The sequence below is a fragment of the Semicossyphus pulcher genome, unplaced genomic scaffold (genome assembly GCF_022749685.1).
Source record: "Semicossyphus pulcher isolate SPU_LCO1_2020_fin unplaced genomic scaffold, fSemPul1.0.p SCAF_17, whole genome shotgun sequence".
In the NCBI taxonomy this organism is placed as follows: domain Eukaryota; kingdom Metazoa; phylum Chordata; class Actinopteri; order Labriformes; family Labridae; genus Semicossyphus; species Semicossyphus pulcher.
Genome location: NW_027211681.1, coordinates 1,505,341 through 1,526,174, shown reverse-complemented (window position 1 = coordinate 1,526,174; position 20,834 = coordinate 1,505,341). Strand labels below are relative to the sequence as shown.

General features: G+C 43.9%; 1 protein-coding gene across 1 annotated transcript in view; it reads left to right on the top strand.

The window, feature by feature from the left end:
• The first annotated feature begins 608 nt into the window (after positions 1 to 608).
• Positions 609 to 20,834, top strand: part of xylt1 (xylosyltransferase I) — an 81,882-nt gene continuing 61,656 nt past the window's right edge. The window contains exon 1 of the mRNA XM_069666190.1: positions 609 to 893. Within this exon, the coding sequence (XP_069522291.1) occupies positions 609 to 893 (285 nt within the window). The remainder of the gene's footprint in view (positions 894 to 20,834) is intronic.

The window sequence follows — 20,834 nt, the reverse complement described above, 5'->3', positions numbered from 1 at the left end:
GAGGCAGGGAAGAAGTGTTCATTTTCCTATTAGATTCCAGCTGTGAAGCAGCAAGGGGGGTGTAAAGAGAAGATGATCTTTTCAAAGTTAGAGGCTATGCAAAAATTTCTGTCTTATGTAAGATTAGTTAAAAGGTGCCCCGGGATATGTTTTGTAGCAAAGGACCCATCATTCCTGGCTACGGCCCTGTTGGGAGCAGAGTGTAAAGAACCCCTGGAGGCCCAATAATACTGCTGTTTTCTGCCTTGTAATAGGTAATGATACAGACCACTGAAAAGGACTATATTTGCAGGTATGAAGTCATCATCAGAATATGGAGGAACATTTAAGGTAGGCCATAATTCCTCCCACACAGACAACAGACAGTGGTTCACAGCAGCCTGGAGCATCTGTCGCTGAACAGCCCCTCACCGAGTTCCACCACACGGTGGCCCTCTGCCTCTCCTCGATGCTCCTCCTCGCCTCCGCCACCGTAAAGCACAGCCTCCCTCCCTCCCTCCTCCTCACCACCATCTCCTCCCCGTTCTCCCTCTACTTCCACTCCTTCCTCCCGTCGCGCTGCGCAGAGCCACAGACGCTCCTCCAGCTCCGTGCAGCCCGGTGCGAAGATGGTTGGCGGCTTGTGTGCTCGCAGGTTGGCCCGCCGGTCGCGGTCCGCCCTGATAGCAGCCCTCACGGTGCTGCTGGTGCAGACGCTGATTGTGTGGAACTTCAGCAGCCTCGACTCCGGCGAAGACCGGGAAAACGGAGGCTCCAACGTGCGGGAGAAGAGGGACCGGGTCGCAGGCAACAAAGCCGCTGGCAGCGACTATTTTCAGCACGGGGTCCAGCAGCGGCAGCGGCAGCATCTCCCTCCGCCGGGGAAGGGGACGTCTCGACACATACAGCAGCCGGTAAGACACAGACGCTACCGATGTATTCACTTCATATCCCCGCTATATAGAGACTGTCTCGCCGGGGATGAGACCCGGAGGGGTTGGCAGGCAGGTCAAAACATCTACAGTTTGCGCTTTTGGGAGACAAGCACACGACCGGGCCTCAAAATGAATGAATGATTGTTGTCACTTGAACGGAGGCTGCCTCGTAAGGGAATGATAGCATGTCTGAAGCAAGACAGATGCAGAGCGAGCCGCTTTTTACTCCTCCGATGCTGGGAGACGAGCATCCTCAGATGATGAGCTCAGGCAGCCACATTGCGCCGTTTGAATGAACGCACTCCAGTTTAAAATGCCAGAGTATGAAATCTGAACTCAGCCTGTAGTTCACTCCAGGGCAGGATGATAGCATGGCAGGGCATAAGGAGGTAGCTGAGGAGGTGCCTGAATAGCAGAGTCACTGACTTGGGTTGTAACTGTCACGGTTGATTTTGTATCTTAAGTCACTTAACAGTAGCTGCCTGGCTCAGCAGCACTGTCGGAGCAAGGCCAGATTGAAACATAACCTAATTTGCAGAGTTGATTTTGATGAGTGTACAAAGAGCAGAGTCATCTGTTCTCTGTGGAAACACAAACAGTTTTATTGGTAGTGGCAACAAGAGATACAAAGGTCAAGAGAGATGAGACTGTGGGGCAAAAGGAAACAGGCAGCTGGCACAATTATCATCTGGCAAACAATATAGAGGAATTAAGTTCGAGACTGTTTCCATTCAGAGGCACAGAAGCTAATAGAATAATTTGTAAATTGAAAATGTAAAAACTGGCTCCAGAAATCTAAATGTTTACTTGCAGACTTGACTCCCCGTCCCCTGGAGGCTACAAACCAAGCAGCTTTTGTATTCGTACAGTGCTTCCGTGCAGCATGTGATTAATTTCCACAACCTGATGTCTGGAATTAAATTCTTGAAAAAATTTAGCCTCTTGCTCGCATGGCCTGTCAAGCAATAAGGCTGCCCTAAAGAAATTGGACGCAGTGGTTCCTGGCAAGCTACAGCGTTTTCCCCTTCACAAAGCTGCCAGCCATTCAAGTATAGCCCGCTCTTCAGCCACCATGCAACCAGTAGATAACCGGCTTTGATGTAGTATGATACACTGTGGCCTCCGCGCTCAGTCAGTCACTCGGAGCCGTGCACTGTATCATCTGTCTCCTCTGCAGATTCTACTGTGACTCACTCACTTCATCTGGTAGCGCTGTCTGTCCCACCTGTCGGCATCTCCACAGACCAAAGTCACGCTGAGGACGGCTTCTGTTTGAGCCTATTTATGGACATTCGGAGGATCCACTAATAAAATCTCTCTGTAACATACCTGTTATAGTCCTGCAGGGATTCAAAGTGTGTCCATAGTCTGATTTGTGAGTTTAACTTACAGTACTTTTTGCTATTCTTAGTATTTGTTCTATTGAATTACTGTATATTCCTGTCAGGATTGTACATAAATTAGTAACGCAGACATAACAGGAGCAGAGGCTCAATTGTGTCAGAACCTCTTCACGCTGCGTCGACACCGATTTGTACAAATGTGTTTCACTAATAAAACACACCCATGCACCCATGACCTTTTAAAGAACGGCTTTCATCCCCATTGCCATCGCCTCGAGGCTCCTCACAGAGCCTGTATGCCAGTCAGTCCACCAGCCAGCCAGCTCACCCGCTGCCTGCCTGTCAGAGTCTCTGCTCGCTCTCTACAGCTCCGTGGCCCCCGGACTCCTAACATTCAACTGGTCGCCATCGGCCACGTGCATCACCTCAGCGGGTTAATCACTGCATTTTCATTCTTTCTCCCCTCGTGGATGGTGTGTATGTGTGTATGGCTTGGCAAGGCAGAGTTGTCCAGCCTAAGGGTGACGCAGAAGCGCCAACTGATGCTATATGAGGCACCGCGCCTGACAGAGGGGAAAGCAGCACTTTGATCCAGAATAGAACAAGCCAGAAGCTATAGTATGACAATAGCAGAATTTCTGTGTGATAGCTTGTGTTGGATGGAAACATCATGCATAGCTGTGGATGTGTCATCCCAGCAGGCAGGAGCTACAGTTGCCATTAGTGCTTGTTTCCTGTTGTGTCTCTTGAGGGAAAAGCTGCTAGAAAGCGTTGATGTTTTCTTCAACAGTCCAACAGACACCACAGCTCATTGTTCGCATATCCACAGCCTTATATGGATTTAATCGCATCAAGTGTAAGCTACGAGTCTTTTCTCATAGACAGTGGCTACCTGTTGCAGATCCCCCATCAGAAATGTCTACACTTATTTATTAGCCTGTCTTGTTTTCCCTGACATCAGTTTATTACAGGAGATGGCATCACAATTATTATTAATAGGTGCTTATTAAGGCGGTGCCTGTGATGGATGTGGAAAAACTGTTAATGTGCCAGAATTAAACTATTCTACCTCCAGCAGGGGACCGAGTAAAGCTTTGAAACGCTTCCAGCTCCATGCTTCACATCTGGTAGTCAGCACTTTCTTTCCATCAGCCACAGTAGTCATATACTGTCATGATCCCCATGTGCCCAGCGGGTGTCCAGCTCACACACGTTGTAAAGAGTTTCCCTGTTAGTCATGGTATTACACGTAACATTACCTCTAATGTACACTTTTTCCATTGCGCTGACTTTTCCTAATGGTTTCCCGTGGCAAAGATGGCTTCACAAACCATCTGGCAGTGCACATTTAGCCCACTTTTCTCTACACATACATGTCAAGCTTAACCACTAAATATTAAACATTATGTTATATTATATTATAAAGAAGTCTATTACAATTATTTTCCCACAATGGCTTTAAGAAATTAGTTCCAGCTGATATTTTGCCTAAGCAGTTTGTGACTGACAGAAGTTGTACACAGTGTCGGAAAGGGAAGCAGAATTTAGAGAAGTGGAAGAAAGTCTGTGTCTCATCTGCTCTGTGGAGGTTCATATGTGGCCGTCAAATAGTGTGATATAAATATTCTTATGAAACTTTTATTTTCTCATAGAGTGGTGTCTACTTCTACTGACTGCAGCCGGTCTTTGAAGCTGTTTTCCGGGTTTTAATGAGAATAACCGAGCTCTTAGATGTCGAACATTAAAGGGATTGGAAATGAAATAAGTTGGTAAACACTCCAATCATGCTGGGATTATCGCTGGAACTGTAATCTTGTACAGTGCAAGTAACAATGTGCACTACATATGTTTTGTGTTTAGGGGCTTTGCTGAAATCTATTGTTGCTACCATTCTTTTCTCCAACCACAACCACGATGTGATTCAGCGACTGTGTGCGTGAACACACAGTGCTGACTCACACAGACACACATACAAACACACCAGCACTCATGCAAACAGCCAAAATGATGTATGTAGGTACGTAGATTCAGGGAAGCAGCTCCAGACGTACACACACAGACACACACGCACACACACACACACATGTAAAGTATGAGCCACTTCCTTCTTTTTGAATTGGCACATATTGCTAGGACACAGGTTGTGACGACAGGGGGGTACAGTCACTGCTGATGCAATCCTATTAGCTGTAAGGATTGTAAGTGTGTGTGTCCTTATTAGTATTATTATGTATTATTATGTATTGGGGCATGGGCAACATAGTGGTGCTGTGTTTAGCACTGTCGGCTCACAGCAAGAGGTTTGCTGGTTTGAATCCTGGTTCTGCCCAGTGCTGCTGACCACAGTGTCAGATGTGCAGCCTTTCAGTATGACGTACTGTGGTCTCTTTGTAAAATAGTCCACGCCCACCTTCGCCTGGTATGCGAACTGCAGAGGATCTTGTGCATGGTGGACCTGGAGTCTGAGGAGATGGAGCAGCAGCCCTTCCATGGTCTTCATCATGTGTGATGTCAGTGCAACCGGCCGGAAGTAATCTGGCTCTCTGGGGTGTTTCTTTTCGGGGACAGGGATGAGACACGAAGTCTTCCAGAGCACTGGGACCCTCCCCAGCTCCAAGCTCAGGTTGACCATACACTGAAGGGGCTCCCCGTGTTCAGCAGAAGAGAGCTGTATTATGGCTGTCAGGTTAAAATTTAAATGAGAACAACAGTTTGAACACAAGAACAAATCATGTATTTGGTTTTTATTCATATTATGTGTAAGAAAATGGATTAGACAGAAATGTCCATATACACAATATCAAGAAATCAAGAAACAACTTCCAGCTAAAAGAATTAGCATGCTGTCATCCAAAAATCGTTGTTTGCTTTGCTAACGTCGGTTGAGCTAGCAAGCCGTGCTAAAGAGATAGCCATGACACCAAACTTTCTTAAAAGTCATGTAAGGAAGTGTCCTGGATTCGACACCATAGATGAAACATATAAAGTGGGGAAAGGCAACGTTGTAAGTTAATTCTGTAAAATACAGCTACCTGAAAGTAACGTTAGCTTCAGTTCCATTAGTCAGGATAAAGCTGTGTGTGTTGTGTTCAAATGAGTTTAAACACTTTATATGGTCGTCATCATTCATTCAACTTAATTTTTTGACAGTGACTAATTTATATTAAATAAGAGTAGTTCAAAAGCACACCATTGTGTGCATTGTTTCAGGGCTAGCCTTCTCAGTTTTCTTTCTCAAGTATTTTCTTTCACTCGGTAACTAAACCGCCTTCATCACCTTTCCCCGTGTTTCAGATTAAGGTCTTCTCACATTGTGTTCATGGCAGTGTAGTTTTTTCCACTGCCATTTGATGTGCCAGTGACTGTCAGTGCTGTTTTTTGTGTCATAGCAAAGCCACTTTACCAGTTGTAATTGGCACTAAAATTGGCACTCCCCAAAAGTAAATGTCTCGGAGTGTGAGCTATTCCATCCTTAAACAGACCTTTGAACGTACATAATTACAGTCCAGAGACACCCAGAAGATGCACTGTGTGATTTTAAAATTCTACATTACATCAATAAAGTGTTACTCTGTAAAAGCTGTAATGAGGGAAAAGTAAAGTACAGCCTGCCCATCCCTCCATCCATCTGTCACTGTGATTTCGCAGACAGGGAGCTACTTTTTCAAGTGCCGTTAGTCTCGGGGAGAGGTGGGAACAGGTTGAGATCTGAGGAAGTATGCACCTCAGACTTGAAAGAGACGCATCGAAAACCCAAGACACTTTGATGTTGAAGTGTAATTTGTATACATGACACCATCCCCCAAACCTGCGACTGAAAAACATTTTATTATTATCAAAATGCAGTATCTATGCAGTACCTCTCAAACCCTGTCATGTTATTTCACTGAGCTGATCCTGCTTATATGCAAAACATCAGCATCAGTATGGAATCCAAAAACTTCGGACTATGTAAAGTTTGTAGTCAGAAAGTTTGGGTATCCATAGCAGCTCAGACATCACAGCCCAGACACTTCCCTGTGAAACGCTCCTTCTAGCACAGGTGCTGAATGTACTCCAGGCCTCTTCACTGATGTATCCATGTAATGTGTTTACAGCAGCCTCCCTCTCTGTCCGACTCTGTCCTCTCTGCTGACTCCGTGTGAAGGAGGAACAGCCATTTAACTATTCAACAAGTGTCAGGATGTCAGAAATACTACACTCAGGAGCAGCATGGCTCACACAGCCCTGACGATTATGTTGACTCTTGCATAGGAGATAAGAGTAGAGTTTCAGTATTTAATACAGGAAACAGGTATCTGTAAGAAAGGGTCTGAATTAGCACAATATGTACAGTCTGCTACTTAGCTCAGAAAGAAATGCCGTCATGAGAGGCTGGTGTTCAATATTTATATAAGAACTTCCTGTCTAATTAAAGAACACAAAGACAAGAGCTCTTAAATGTTTGTGATACAAATCAAAGTTCAAATGTGTTCAGGTGTTGCAGTTTGCCAACTTATCGTTCAGCAGGTTTTCACCATTTTCCTTTGTCTTATTGGATAAAAGATGAATAATTAATGGAACTTTAGGTGGATGAACATTGAAAGATGGGAGAAAATCATCTCGGTATCTTTTTTGGGCTCTGTTGTTTACTCTTCCACTCTAAACTGCTGCTCCAAGGTAGGTGCTCATGACATGACATGCCAGCTCCCCCAAAAGTGAAGCCAAAACCTCTTGATCGCTGCCTGGAGGAGTGGCTGTTAGTTTAGGGAGCGGTTGATTTGATATGCAGCGCAGTTTTTAACGGGCGGAGCACGCATTTTAAACGTCTGTATGGCCGTCAAGCATTTTTATTTCATCGTGGGAAGTCATAATCGTGATCGGGATTAATATTCGATTAATTGTGCAGCCCTTCGCACAACTTACTCTCCTTTGGTTGACTGTGTATCTGTGTGTCTGCCTGCGTCTGTGTGTTTGCCTGCATGTCTATTTATCTGCCTGTCTGTCTGTGTATCTGCCTGCCTGTCTATGCTGTGTGTGCTTTGTGCTCAGCTTGATGCCTTTGCACGCCTCATCTGTTCAAAATCAAAGATCATAACCACTGCGCTTCTCTCTCCTGTCATGTCTATTCAAACAAACTTCACCATTACCACCAATTAGAGTTGCATCGCTCTGTGTCAAACGTCCATCGACATTCACACACAACACAATCGCCGTCTCTCCTGCCACCGAGAGACAGCCCTGCCCCCCCCCAATCTTCCCCTCATCCTCCCATCATCCTCTCCCGTCTTTACAGATGGTTTCATTCCCCAACACATTAATAACGCATCATCCAGATGAATGAAGCTATATAATACCTAGCGTTGCCAATAATCCCATAGGTAAGAGGCTTAGCAGACATCCCTGAGAGAGAGCGAGAGAGAGAGAGAGAGAGGGAGGGAGAGAGACAGAGAGAGAGAGATAGGAAGACGAGGCTGGGGGGCTGAATTAGTTTTATCTGAACTTGTGTGTTGATATTTAGCACTAAGCTAAAAGGATACACACACACACACACACACAAGCACATGCACACGCACACGCACACACACACACGCACACACACACACACACACACAGGTTTAGACTAGACCATCACCATATGGAGGGGCTATTAGGTCAATCCCTCAACTCCCTTGCTGTTTAGTATTTGCAGGGTTATCCCTTTAAATAGATCTGCTGTTTTACACAAAGAGATCAAGAAACACTGTCCTTAAGTTACATGATTTTAAATGTATCACCATCACAACTACACTGCTGATAAAAAGAAATATTTAACTCAAAGGACGCTGTTTGTCTCGTCTGAATCTCAGTATCTCTCCTGTTTCCTACGTACAGTTTAAATGATTCAGATTCTTAAGGTGGGAGAACTCACTGGTTCTAGTTTTCATGAGCCAAATGGGACACAGGATGTGTGATTGGGTTCTGAAGTATATATTTTCGGACAAAAATGATAAAAAAATGCTTGTGAAAGCTAAGAGTCGGAGCACCGTATGAACAGCTTTTTATTTTTAAGCTCAGGCGCACAGCAGGAGTCTCAAAGCCTAATCTGAACTGACAAAAACATGCATTTTAAATAAGAAAACTGAGGCTGCTGTCAAATAATGGGAAAAAATTACATCTTAACTACTTTTATTTTACCGTGATGGAAACATCATAAGGTCAAGGTAAGATGTGAAGGAGAATTCATTAGGACTTAGGAAAAGACCCGTGCTCAGAGAATAGGACAGCACTTACACCAGGCGAGTATTATTGACAATGGTCTGCCTTTGTGAAACTATAATTTACATAAGATATAAATGCTTATCTTAAATACCTTTCAATGTGCATTCTTACAACCTGAAGAGAATGAGTCTGCAGTTGTTACTTAATTCCAAAGAAAAGAAGCGTTGAAGCTCCTTTTGTTAGCTTTCAGAGAATTTGACCATGAAAGCAAACAAGGACTATTTGACTGCAACCAAAGTTTTAAGCCCCTCATTTCTTTCTCAGTCAGCTACATGAACATATTCATCTGACAAAGTCTGAATAGTTGTGGTTATTTAAAAAATGTGGTCAGTGGTTTAAAATAAGTCGAGCTTAGTTAGAAAAAAGGGGATGTCAATGGCCTCAGTGCCGTAACGAAGCTCCGCTCTCACGCGGCCTGTGCCATTTTACATTCAACCAACCAACGGCAGCGTAAAGCCGCCCAAGTGTGTTTTTGCATTATGTTCTGGCATTGCAGAAGCAAAAGGCACGTGACTAAAAACTAACAGCGCAAGCTTCACACACACAGCACAGTTCCGCCGCTGCTATTTACTTTTGCGGCGGAAAGACTTCGCTCCACCATTCAGCCTCAGAGAGGACAGAGGTGTAACGGTCTCACCTTGAACTGGCAATGTAAAAGTGACTAGAGTTTCAGTTTAAAGCAAAGTGAGGAGGATTTTTATGATCATTGTCATATCTAACCAAACCACAGCCACACAGTCATTATTAAGCTTACTAGCTTAGGATATAAGGGTTAAACTCTTAATGGGTTATTTTATCACCATATTATATATTTTAACATTAATTTTAATCTGATGTATTCAACGAATGCAACTTTTATATGTACTTTTACAAAATCAGCATGAAACATGCAAATGACTGCAGCCAGACTGTGACCTCTGCTGACCCTGAAGCCAGCAGAGGAGTTTTATAAAGTCCAGTGTTTATTGATTGTGTTACGATACACAAACTGTGGAGACGTGTATTTTAGGGAGGATTGTATGTTTTTCTGTAATGGAACATAATGATTTTTCTCCTTATAGCTGCTCAGCTGTTAGGTGTGACATGATGAGACGCTGTGCACATTCCCATATGGTCTGATTGCCTGCAGTAGCAGTCATATATGCTCTTTGTTGCTGATTTTTCAGCCTTCATCACATTGTGTTCTGTATCTATAGCACCTATATTGTAGCCCCTGCAGCATTCACCATGAATAGACCTCTATAAGGGATCATTAGACAGTAGGGAGTGTATTTGTCTCTCAGCCATAATGGTCACATCACAGTGGAAAACACTTGACAGCCTTGTCGTAGGGGAAGCACACGGCAGATTGCCCACTTCTCTGAAATCGTGCAGCGCTTCTACATAGACATGCAACATGCTGATCCACATGTAACACCCAAATGCACATGAACATGTAATCACGCCCACATACACTTCTGACACTGAGCATGAGCCCATGCCTTGCTATCTCCTCTTCAACACACTATGCACTAATCCTCATGTATTGTGTTATTCTAATAAGACAGAAAGAGAAACGTGGCAGCATGGGGAGGAAGCAGGGTGATGACATGTCGGCCGGGCAGAGATACAGGCGATCCGGCCTGTCAGCGAAAGCTTTTGTCCCTCCAGTCCCATGGCGCAAGAGGAGAGGATCTGACAGTGGCGCTTTTCTTCTTCTTCTTCTCTTCCCCCTCCTCCTCTTTTTTTCTTCTTCTCACTGCTGGAGCTGAATGCCAACAGCCCAGAAGACTCGTCTCTATCTGTGATTAAGAGAGAAAGTGAGAAGAAACAGAAAGAAAGAGAGATAGAGACAGGCAGAGAAAGAGAGACCGATATGCAAGACAGAAGAGAGCTGGAGGAAGAAATGTTGGGGGGGGCAAAGAAAAGATAAACGTCTCATCCCTTCAACAAATCCGACGTTGACTCAAATCCCGGCGTAATCCTCCGGGGAACCTCGTCTGGTTTGAAGGCTTGTTAGTGTAGCTCGGGCCCGGCTGGCAGAGACTGTGTGGTTGGAGACTCTTTCTGGAAGCTAACCTGAGTCCAAATGGACTCTACGCATGTGGGGATCAGGTCTGTCATTTTCCCCTCTGTTGGTGAAGTTAAGGATTTAGAGGTAAGCTGATGCCCAGACACTGATCAAGCTGGTTTTATCAAGCATCTCTAAATAGGAGCTCTGATTTAGGATTACACTGAAGAGGATGGTTGAGGGAATCTGCCCATAATCTCCATTCCCTACTGTCCCTAAAAAATTGGGATTCCATTGGTTTGATTTTTCACCATGATGGATCCTTGATCCTGTGAGATATTACTTTGTACTAGAGTTGGGCCAGTTCACGTTGCCATCGTCCATCACTGTTGGCTGAAAGTCATAGATCAAGGAGCAAGTGCCATCATACAATCCTGATTTAATCCCCCAACCACTATTCCCGCATCCATCCAGGCCCATCCAGGCCAAGCTATTGTTCCATTTTATTCAGTTCAGCACCAGTATGCCACACTCCAATCATATATCTGTCTAAAGGATTATTTTGTTTTTACATGTGACTCACAACAGATTTCCACAATCGCATAAAGTAAAAGTGTGCTTCCCTTACTTAGTAATAAAATCAACAATGATGTCTCAGACGATCGCAGAGCTCGTTCTTGCATAACTTAACATTGTGGTTTAGCCATTTTCACTGATAATCATTGATGCAGCAGAGAGCAGCAGAGAAGCAGACAGACTGGAGTCGAGCTGCATCACACTGCCCGGCCTCACGCTGTCTATCAACCTTCTATAGCCGAGTTGGATGATAATTATTCATTTTATTCATTTATGTAAATGTATTGATTAGTTCAGTTTTAAAGCACCTAAAAGGATGATAAAAGGAAACATTATAAAATAAGTAATATTTAGTAGGGAGGTGGTTGAGAAGGTCAAGACTACTGAATAAGGTTGGGCAGTCCCTATTCCCCCCATTCCTTTTACAGCAAATGCAATCATAACAGAGCTCGTTGCTTGTTAACCAAGGGCAACCTGCAGAACAGATAACGAATGATGAAGATATTTTTTATAATGGCTGCAAAAGAAGAAGGTTGCCTCTGCTTGTAGACTACAAATGATCAAACAGGTGGAGATGATCAACAAATGCACATGGTTGGGTCTAGTTTAGGTCTGCACAATATGAGGAAAAGCTGCGATGATGATATGACATGCAATAACTGTTAGAATTAGCATACTAGCTATAAATTACAGCTCCTGTCTGTAAGCACATGCTGTTTGAGAGGTTTAACACAGTGCAAGTGCTTGTAACAAGTTGTCCCTCCTGAATCTAAATGATTTCCAAATAGCTAAAGTGATTTGGGGTTTTTTTTTGTCTTTATGCAAGCCTTCTTCATAGTTACACCAAACTGACACACATTTTTCTGAGTGAAGCTGACTGCTGGCTGGTGCCTTCATGGTGTGGATGCATGGCCCATGTATGCAGGGCTCCCTTCAATAGATCTAATGTTCATAAAATAGTTTTCTTATTCATTGTGATAAATTCAGTCATTTGCCATGTGTTTAATGAGCATGTTCATATCGCAATGAAATGAATTTGCATGATGTTGCACTTCAGCACCAACTGATTGGAAAGCAAATGCTACAGGTGTATTAATTATCTTTTAGTCACTGACATGTTTTATGACTCATTTGATGTCAGTCATCAAAAACATGCAAAATATGGTTCAACAACAACAGTCACTTCTAATTTTGGACTATTTGAAATGCTTCTCACAGGGACATTTTATACCCAGTTGAATCCTTGAGGGAAAGGACAACCAAAGTCTCAGAAATTAATGAAAAACATACGCCAAAAAATCGTCCAAAAAAAACCTATTAATTATAAGCTAATATGTCACCTATAACATGTGGCACAGTAACCAGCACACTGTGTGTTTGAAGTCGAGGTTTGAGTTTGTGGTGAAGGTCATGTTGGAAAATCCCACACCGGGAGGTCAGTGAAGCAGTTCAGCTGAGACTGCCTTTGCCTCGGGGCAGCCACTGTACGGCATGCTGGAAGGTTCACTAGAGACAGCCAGGATGAACTAGTTAGACATACACACCTGCAAAACATCCTCACAAATTCATACACATGCATACGCACTCCTACTCACTCTACAGCGGCCCCTCAGTGCTAGAGGCGCACACCTACAGAATGCATAAAATCATAAAATACTCTCCTTCCTGCATCACAAAAAAACACTCACCCACACATCTCCATCACACACACACACACGAGCTTGCACATACACAAAGGCCTCTATCTCCCTGCTCCTTTCCCTTTGGCTCATACACCGCACACACACCCAAACACACATTTTGAGAGTAAATAAAATTATAAAACACTGTGCACCACATGAAAAGCTGCTCTTCAGTATTCATGTTAACCACCAGGAGCAGCCGGAGAGCTGGTACTCATTACTGAACAGGTGTTTCCTCCATCGGCGGTGCGTTTAAGACCCTGTCTGTCCTTCCTGCCTGTGTCCTCTCCACCCAACGGCTCGAGTGGCGTGCTCGTGAGGTCGTAACAAAGACGCTCGCTGTCACGCCGTCACGTCTGCATCCTTCCCCTTGACTACTTCCTCACCCTCTTCATCCCTGCGTGCTCCCACTCCTCCTGTCGTCTCCTGCCTCCTCTTCCTCTCGCATCTCGAGTGGGGATGTCTTACCGCGCCACTGAGTCGCTCTCTGGTCCTCCACACGCCGCAGGCCTCCCAAATCAGCTTCAATGAGGAGCCCTGCAGAGGCTGTCGCTGCCGGGGAGAAATTGCGCTGTAATTGAGCTGCTTGATAATAATACGTTCTTCTCTCTGATTTCCTACTAGCGGTGAATCATCAACACCATCATCATCGTGCCATCACATCAGCAACGCTCGGCAGACGCTTCCACGCCGCTGCTGCCGTAGTTGACCTGCTCTTTTACTGGATTCTCTCTCTCTCCCTCTCTCTCGTCAATTGCTCTCGTTCCACTTATTTTATTCCCATTTCCTCCTTCTTTCACTTCTTCTCTCGCTCCGTCCTCTCCACTCCTCGCTCCTCTCATCTGTCCCCAACCATCCCCTCCGTTTCTGTTCCATTACATCGGACGGCGTGCCTCAGAGGTATACAGAAATTACAATGTACGGGGGAAAGTGTGTATGTGTGTGTGTGTGTAGGGAGGGGAGGCAGGGGAGGGGGAGATAATTAGGATGGGTGATTGTGTGAGCACAATGTCAAACGCCTTTTTGCCACGTACTTAAGGCATTCATGCTTCTATTGCTGGAAGGGGGAGAGCTCGATAATTTCTCTGCAACAGTTTTGAATTTTGTTTCCTGAAAATGATCAGAATTTCAAACTGTTTCTACATTTAACTCATAAGCGCTCTCTTTGTCTTTCTCTGTATTTTTTTTTGACAAAGGGCGCTAAGGCCTCTGTGTTTAAAGGTGAGGGAATGTGTGTGTGTGGGTGTGTGCATGCTCATGCTAATGTCATTGTGAAAAAGGATGAGGAAAAGTAACATTTTAGCGGGGGATATAGGACAGTCGGGTAGATTGTGAGAAAAGCTTTTCAAAATAAAAGTCTTTGTGCTGTAAAAACAAAAAGCAGACACGGAGGGTTAATCGAGTCCGAGACACTCGGACTGAGATGTAAAGAGGTTGGAAGAAAGGCAGCGCTTGCCAAGTCGGGTTTTAGACTTGTGTGCGTTTTGTGTGCGTTTTTGTGTACCAGTGTATGTGTGTGTGTGTGTGTGTGTGTGTGTGTGTGTGTGTGCACTACTAGTACGGGGGAGTTTACACATGGCTTTCAGTGCTTTAACCATTCTCATGAGAATTGGCCTTCTATAGAAGAGAACCATTAGGAAAATCATTGACTTCTTATTGGTGTCAGCACTCTATTTGTGTTGCTGTGCGTGCATGTGCGTGTGTGTGTGTGAGTGTATGTAAGAGCTCAAACAAAGAACAATACTGCCCCCCCCTCCACGAATGACCGGCCTAGCTTACAGGGGGGAGTGTTAGGGCTTTTTTTGACTTCCCTCTTTGTCCTCAATTTTCCCCCCAAACTGCTGTGAGTGAAATCCGTTATACTCGGGCAAATAGGCCTACAACAATCTTTTTATGTAACTCTCTTTATCCACTGGATAGATGAATACGTCTTATTTTCCAGGAGGGCCGTGTGTGTGTGTCTCGCTGCACTCCCCCAGTAAATTATCAGACATGATTTTTTGAGGTTTGCTTTGGACAAGACTTGGCTGATTCTCTGGGGCTGAAACGTTAGCACACCAACCACAAACCATACCTGAACAGCAGCAAGTAGCTGCTTTACATTATATACGGGTGCACTTTAATGTGAGACTAAGTATTGATATTAGCCTCCTGCATATGTGCACGTGTTACAGAGGCGTAAAGAATATGCACACATAATTGTCTTAACTGCTGAGAAAGAGATTTGGTCAAGGCAATTATAATCCAGCCAGGGCACATCTGCTTGCTTAGCTCTCACACTATATTTGCCTAAAAGACACAAATGACTACAATTTAACAGCTATAGAGGAGAACTGTAATGAGCTGCTAACTGTTCGCCTGATGTGGGCGTGTTGCTCCAAGGTGGCAAGAATAATAAAGGCACAGGACTATATTTTCACCGGCATTATGTCCAGTTGCAGCAATGGAGATAAATGAGCAGAGGGTTTATTAGCTTCTTAAACTACCCTGCTACCTTTTTTCACTCTTATTTTCCTCACCTTTTAATAAAGCTTATGTATATTTACTGCTGAAGAAATTATTCAGTTTAATACCTGAATAGGAGATTTGGTGTTTATAATGATGTCTGCTGCCTGGTAACAATAGAGAGAAAATGTGAAGCTTGTCGTAAAGATACAGGTACAATCATTACATTCACATATTGTGGTTGAAGGATTAGTCCAACATTTGCATAATAATACAGATTCAGTGAACAAGATATAAGTATATTGAGCTTTAGTGGTGCTTAGAGCTGGAGTTTGTTTCCCTTTGGACAGCACTGGGCTAGCTGTTTCTCTCTGTTTCCAGTCCTTATGCTAACCTAAGCTAAACCAACCAACTGCTGGCTCCATCAACATACCATCCAGACCACAGATTGTTTATACGAATTGGTCAAGCGTCTTGGTTTAAAAGTGAACCCAAATCCTGGATTGTAATGCCATTGTGCTGGAAAAAGAGAAGACTGTGAGATATTGACCTGACTTCTTACTTAACTATTGTGTATAAACTTGAAAATGCACCTACGAAGTCCAGACTTAATTGTCTGCAGATCGTCCAAGGTTCCTGTAACAGAGTTAATTTTGTTAAGGAACAAAATGATGAAAAATGTTCGTCAATGTTCTTGTTTTCCATGAAAAAGACGAGACGCTGATGAGCTAAAAATAGATTGTTGATACTAGAAACTCTGACGACACGTATGTTTTGTTTTGGTTAATGGAACGAGACAGGACTAAAATGTTAGTGGTGGGCTGTAGGACATATGTCCCCCTACTGTACGTCTAATCTGTCTGTCAAAATACAAGCAATGTATTCCTGTAGCTCTGTAACCCGGTTGGAGATAAAGGGTATCTCCGCTTTAGGCTCTTTTTACGCATCATTTCATGCTTCTTCTGCACTAAAAGGAGCGATCATTGGCTGTTTGCTTCAGTCAGACTGTTTAAATGAGAAGCGATGATGTAAAGTAATCTTTAGATGCTGTGTCTTCATCGTTCATTTACTGTATGGATGATCTGCTGAAATTTAAAGTCTTGAGTTTTCGTTGACTAAAACTAGACTAAAACTATAAAGGGTAAAAGTGACAAAAATGTGACTAAAAGTAATAAACATTTTCATCTGAAGACTTAATCTAAAATAGCTGCCAAAATGAACACTGCTCTGTAAAAACAGCCACTGATGCAGTTTTTTTCTCTACTATGAGTGTTAGTATTTACTACCGACAACGAGGCACATTCATTTACATTTCTTTGACTTCAATTAATCAATTAAGAACATAATCCCTGTGTGAACAGCAGTGCTCTATACGCTGAGTTATGAATATCTGTGTGTGTCAGAGCTGCCTGAGATCAAACTGTTTCCAGCCGGGCTCGTGCTGTCAGGCATGTACACTGCATACTGTTTATATCATGTACAGAGGAATCCAGTGCAGAGTTGTGTTGCTTTATGTTTAATGGATGAATGTTTGTGAGTTTATGTTGGCCTGTGGCTCTAAAAACTCATGATGTGTGTGTTTGTGTGTGCGTATGTTTATGTGTGTGAGTGTGCAAAGGGTGGGGGGTGAGTAGTTATGTGCATGCTGCATTGAACATTAAAGGTCAGGGAAGGTGATGGTTCTCTCCCATTCTGTGAATGTGTGTTTGTGTGTGTGTGTGTGTGTGTGTGTGTGTGTGTGTGTGCGTGTGTGTGTGTGTGTGTGTGTGTGTGTGTGTGTGTGTGTGTGTGTTGCGCTCCACATGGCGTCTCAGCCTGCAGCGGGGCCGATGATTCAGAGGACACAGGCTGCATGACGTGCACTGTCTTTGACCCTCTCTTCAGCAGCTGTTAATATAACGCTGCTCTTGTGTTTGTTTATGTTGTTGTGTGTATGATGGCCTGTGTAAATGGGACTAAATATGTACGACTGTCAAACACTTGTCACTATTAGTGTGCATTCATTGTGATCTATATGTACATCTTTGTGCATTTTTCATATCAGCGAGCAGCTGTGTGTACTTAGCGCCTGCTGGGTCACCCCGGGCCCTCTGTGCTCTTGCCAGCGCCCTGCTCTGGCCCCCAGGGGCCCCAGAGGATTTTTGCTGGGTATGCTGACAAATTGAAGCTGCCGGACTGGCTAAATGCTGCTTCTGTGGCTGGCAATGGCGGCAACGTACTCTGAATACCAAAGCGATATCCACGAGCACTTTTCGCTCTCTTTGTATTTTCCACAAACACACAAACAATATGACATCATCGAGCAAACACAGAGTTTCAGATGGGCTCAGCTTTAGGAAAAAGCCTCAAATCCAGCCTAAAATCTGGATGAAAAACCTAATCCTCAACTCCGGGGGATCCGATCTAAGTCGCTGCGGGGTCTGGCTATCGGCCATTGCTCCATTCCTCGTAGCCCTACTCTCTCGCTCTTTCTTTCTCCTCTTTTCTCTCTCGCTAGCTCGCTCTAAAAAAATTTGGACAGCTGTTTCACACTGTGAAAAGGGGGGAAAGTAGCTTTAATTTTGCCAATAATGCCTCAGTCTGTGCATCTGCTATGCTGGAGTGATTAGCGCAGCAGAAGCTGTCTTTGCTATGGTGACAAGCCCATATGGTTTCCGTATGTAAGCATTAGGCTTGATCTGTCACTTTGTATTAGAATTTGTTTTACATGGTGATGTAATCGTTAAATGTTTCCTACCGTGCAGTGGGGACAGGGAAAGTTTGCCTATTTGTTTGCGGTACTTGTAAATGGTTGTCCAGGATGAGTTCACCCTTAATCCAAGAGTGTGTGTGGCTTTAAATGTCAAAAATTATGAAGTAAAATCAATGTAGACGGCTCTGAGTTTATCTCTATAGAGTGTGTTTTTAGGGGGGCACGGGCTTGTGATCTGGTAAAGTTACTGTGCAACACTGTTGTGTCTGAACTGAACTCTGCAACACGCATACAAACACACACACAGAGCGGTCCTTACCCTCACTGTGTGATTGAACCCAGTGAACCTCAGCCATCCCTGAACTCTTTAGTAAAGATACTCCTTCATGTGCATCACACACACACACAAGCACACACACACACACACACACACACACACACACACACACACACACAGAGGGGCTCTGTATGGCTCTTTAACAGTTTCCTCTCAGACGTTGGGAGTTTAGCTCCAGTCTGGTTTCGGTTTGCCACACAGTGCACCTCTGTCGCCGACTAGCCTTGCCTGCAGCTTCCGGGCCTTTAGCCGTACCAATCATCAGCTAACCTCCACCACTTGCCAAGGCTAACCACAAAATGACTGCACTCATCTGGCCGAATCTCTCCTCGATGTAGCGCAGAAGCATGATCCTGCAGTTGCAGAGAGCAGCTTTAGCCGAACCCTCGAGCACACGAGACTACAAGGCTCGAGCTCAGCCCTCGTAACCCTTGCTGCAGCGCGGTGAAGACTGAGCCGACTTTCTCAGCTTATCTTTTTTCTGAAGGTCATGGATTAACAATCCTTGGGCCTTGTAGCTCTGACTCATTCTTATGGATCATCATAGAGCACAGCCAATAGAGCGGTATCTCAGAATAAACTGCCCAGAGTTGTGGTAGGAAAGTCTGATCGGTGGCGGTGGGACTGTGGTGGAACTGGATCAGACTGGCATTCCTCTGGAGGACTGGAGAGACACTCTGCTACACCAGCGCAGAGGAGGGCCGGAGTGAATGAAGAAGCTTATGAATGAGGTTTTAATGGGGGAAGTGGAGGAATAACAGGTTTACATTGTTTCTCCTGTTTTCCTCAGTTTGAGCCTTTTTATATCCAATTGTGTACAGTGTGTGAATCAGCAGGTTGACATAGATGACGCGAATTTCCCCCGTCCGATGAACAGAAGCAGACAAACCCAGCTAGGAAATATTCAAACTGGACGTCTCTGTGTCATTCATGGCACACGGGGACTTTCTCAGACTTGTGTGTTTTCCTGCATTCAACGTCAGAGAGTTACTGGTTTAGTATGTGACAGAAATAAATCTTGTTCCTGAAACTTCCAGTGTCTTTTTGGTTATGCGTTGGTGGTTTATGTGTTTCTGGACAAAGTCTGTTGGTACAGATAGACCCCTCTTTTCCATGCTCATTTAGAAGCTCTTTTAGAAGCTTTTCATGCAAATTGCCCGGCAAAGGACAATTACAACAAATTGCTAACAAAGAATATGGCGGAATCTGGAGTGTAAAAAGCCTCGATAAGGAAAGCAATTTATCGATATATTGATGAAGCTTCCAGCCACTTTGTATGTTTCCCACAGAGCCAGGGCTGTGTACACAAACTGTACTGCACACACAGCACACTGCACGGCAAGCAAACTGTGAGATAACGATCATACGAGCCATTTATACAATTAATCGTTTATTGTTTGCAATTTTCTTTTGATGGATTTATCAATAACTCATTTCCTTTTATCATGATGTACTTTTTTGAATTGGAAAACTCTGATCTATGATCATTCTGTGGTAGACTATCACAAACAAACGTTCCTCACCTCATTCCTTTGAGTTTCTTATTGGTTTTGCGTTACTTTAATTGAACATCCATGTCATGTATGCCCCCAGCATATTGGTTATTTTTAAGTTGAACATAAATACATAGCAAACTAACAGTAAAATGTCTGTGGAAGTTTTCAGTCATTCAGATCATGGTAATTTGAAGCTCAATCCAAAAGGCAGCTGGACTTCGTCGAAGTTCTTGGAGACAAAGTGAAACGTCTTTAAGAACTTCAACCAGGTCCAGTTACAGTACAGTAAAATGTGTTGACAATCCAGAAAAACATCACCATCATCATTTGTAATAAGCTCTGACCAAGTCCAATGATGCCGTGAACACCAACAAACCAAAGGTGACAGTTGGCCCGAGACATTCAACCATCAGATGCCCGGTGTGTCATGGTGCCTTCCGACTGATCGTAAAAGAGAATTGCAACCAGAATGTTCAAAGTGCAGTTGTGTGTTGGAGCCTTTAAGGAAAACACTTAAGTCATAGTAAATGTCCTGCTGTGCCGATGGAAAACGTGTAAAAGATTTTGCCTTGTCAGGCGCTTTGTAGAAAAGTAATTTCCTCTTGTTTTCGTTGAGGCTGGAGATAAGCCAGGACTGCTGGTACACTGAGAAACAATTTACAGATTATACACACTTTGTGTTAGAGGAGGGAACAAACACACACACACACACACAAACACACAAGCATGCATGCTGTAAGCTTAAGCAACTTTGTATTAGATTCCGAGAGCACACTTATGCAAAATATGAACTTACACCCACACATACTGTACACACTGACCTACATACACACACATGTGCACACATACAGACACCTCATCGGCTTGCATCAGACTTCACTTCCGCACATCTGAACGCTGACAGGTATTCTGTTTTATTTTTTTTTTATATCTTCTCATTTTCTTCCACTACAGAGACACAGAAAACAGGTTTCTGTATTAAACCTGCCCCTCTATTTAATGCCAAGATTCAATTATGTATTTACCTCTGCAGTATTTTCTCTTGGCAAAAACCACCGTGCATCATTAGTAAGATAACCCGCTGAGCAAAACTGACATGTGCGAAGGAGAAAGGAACAG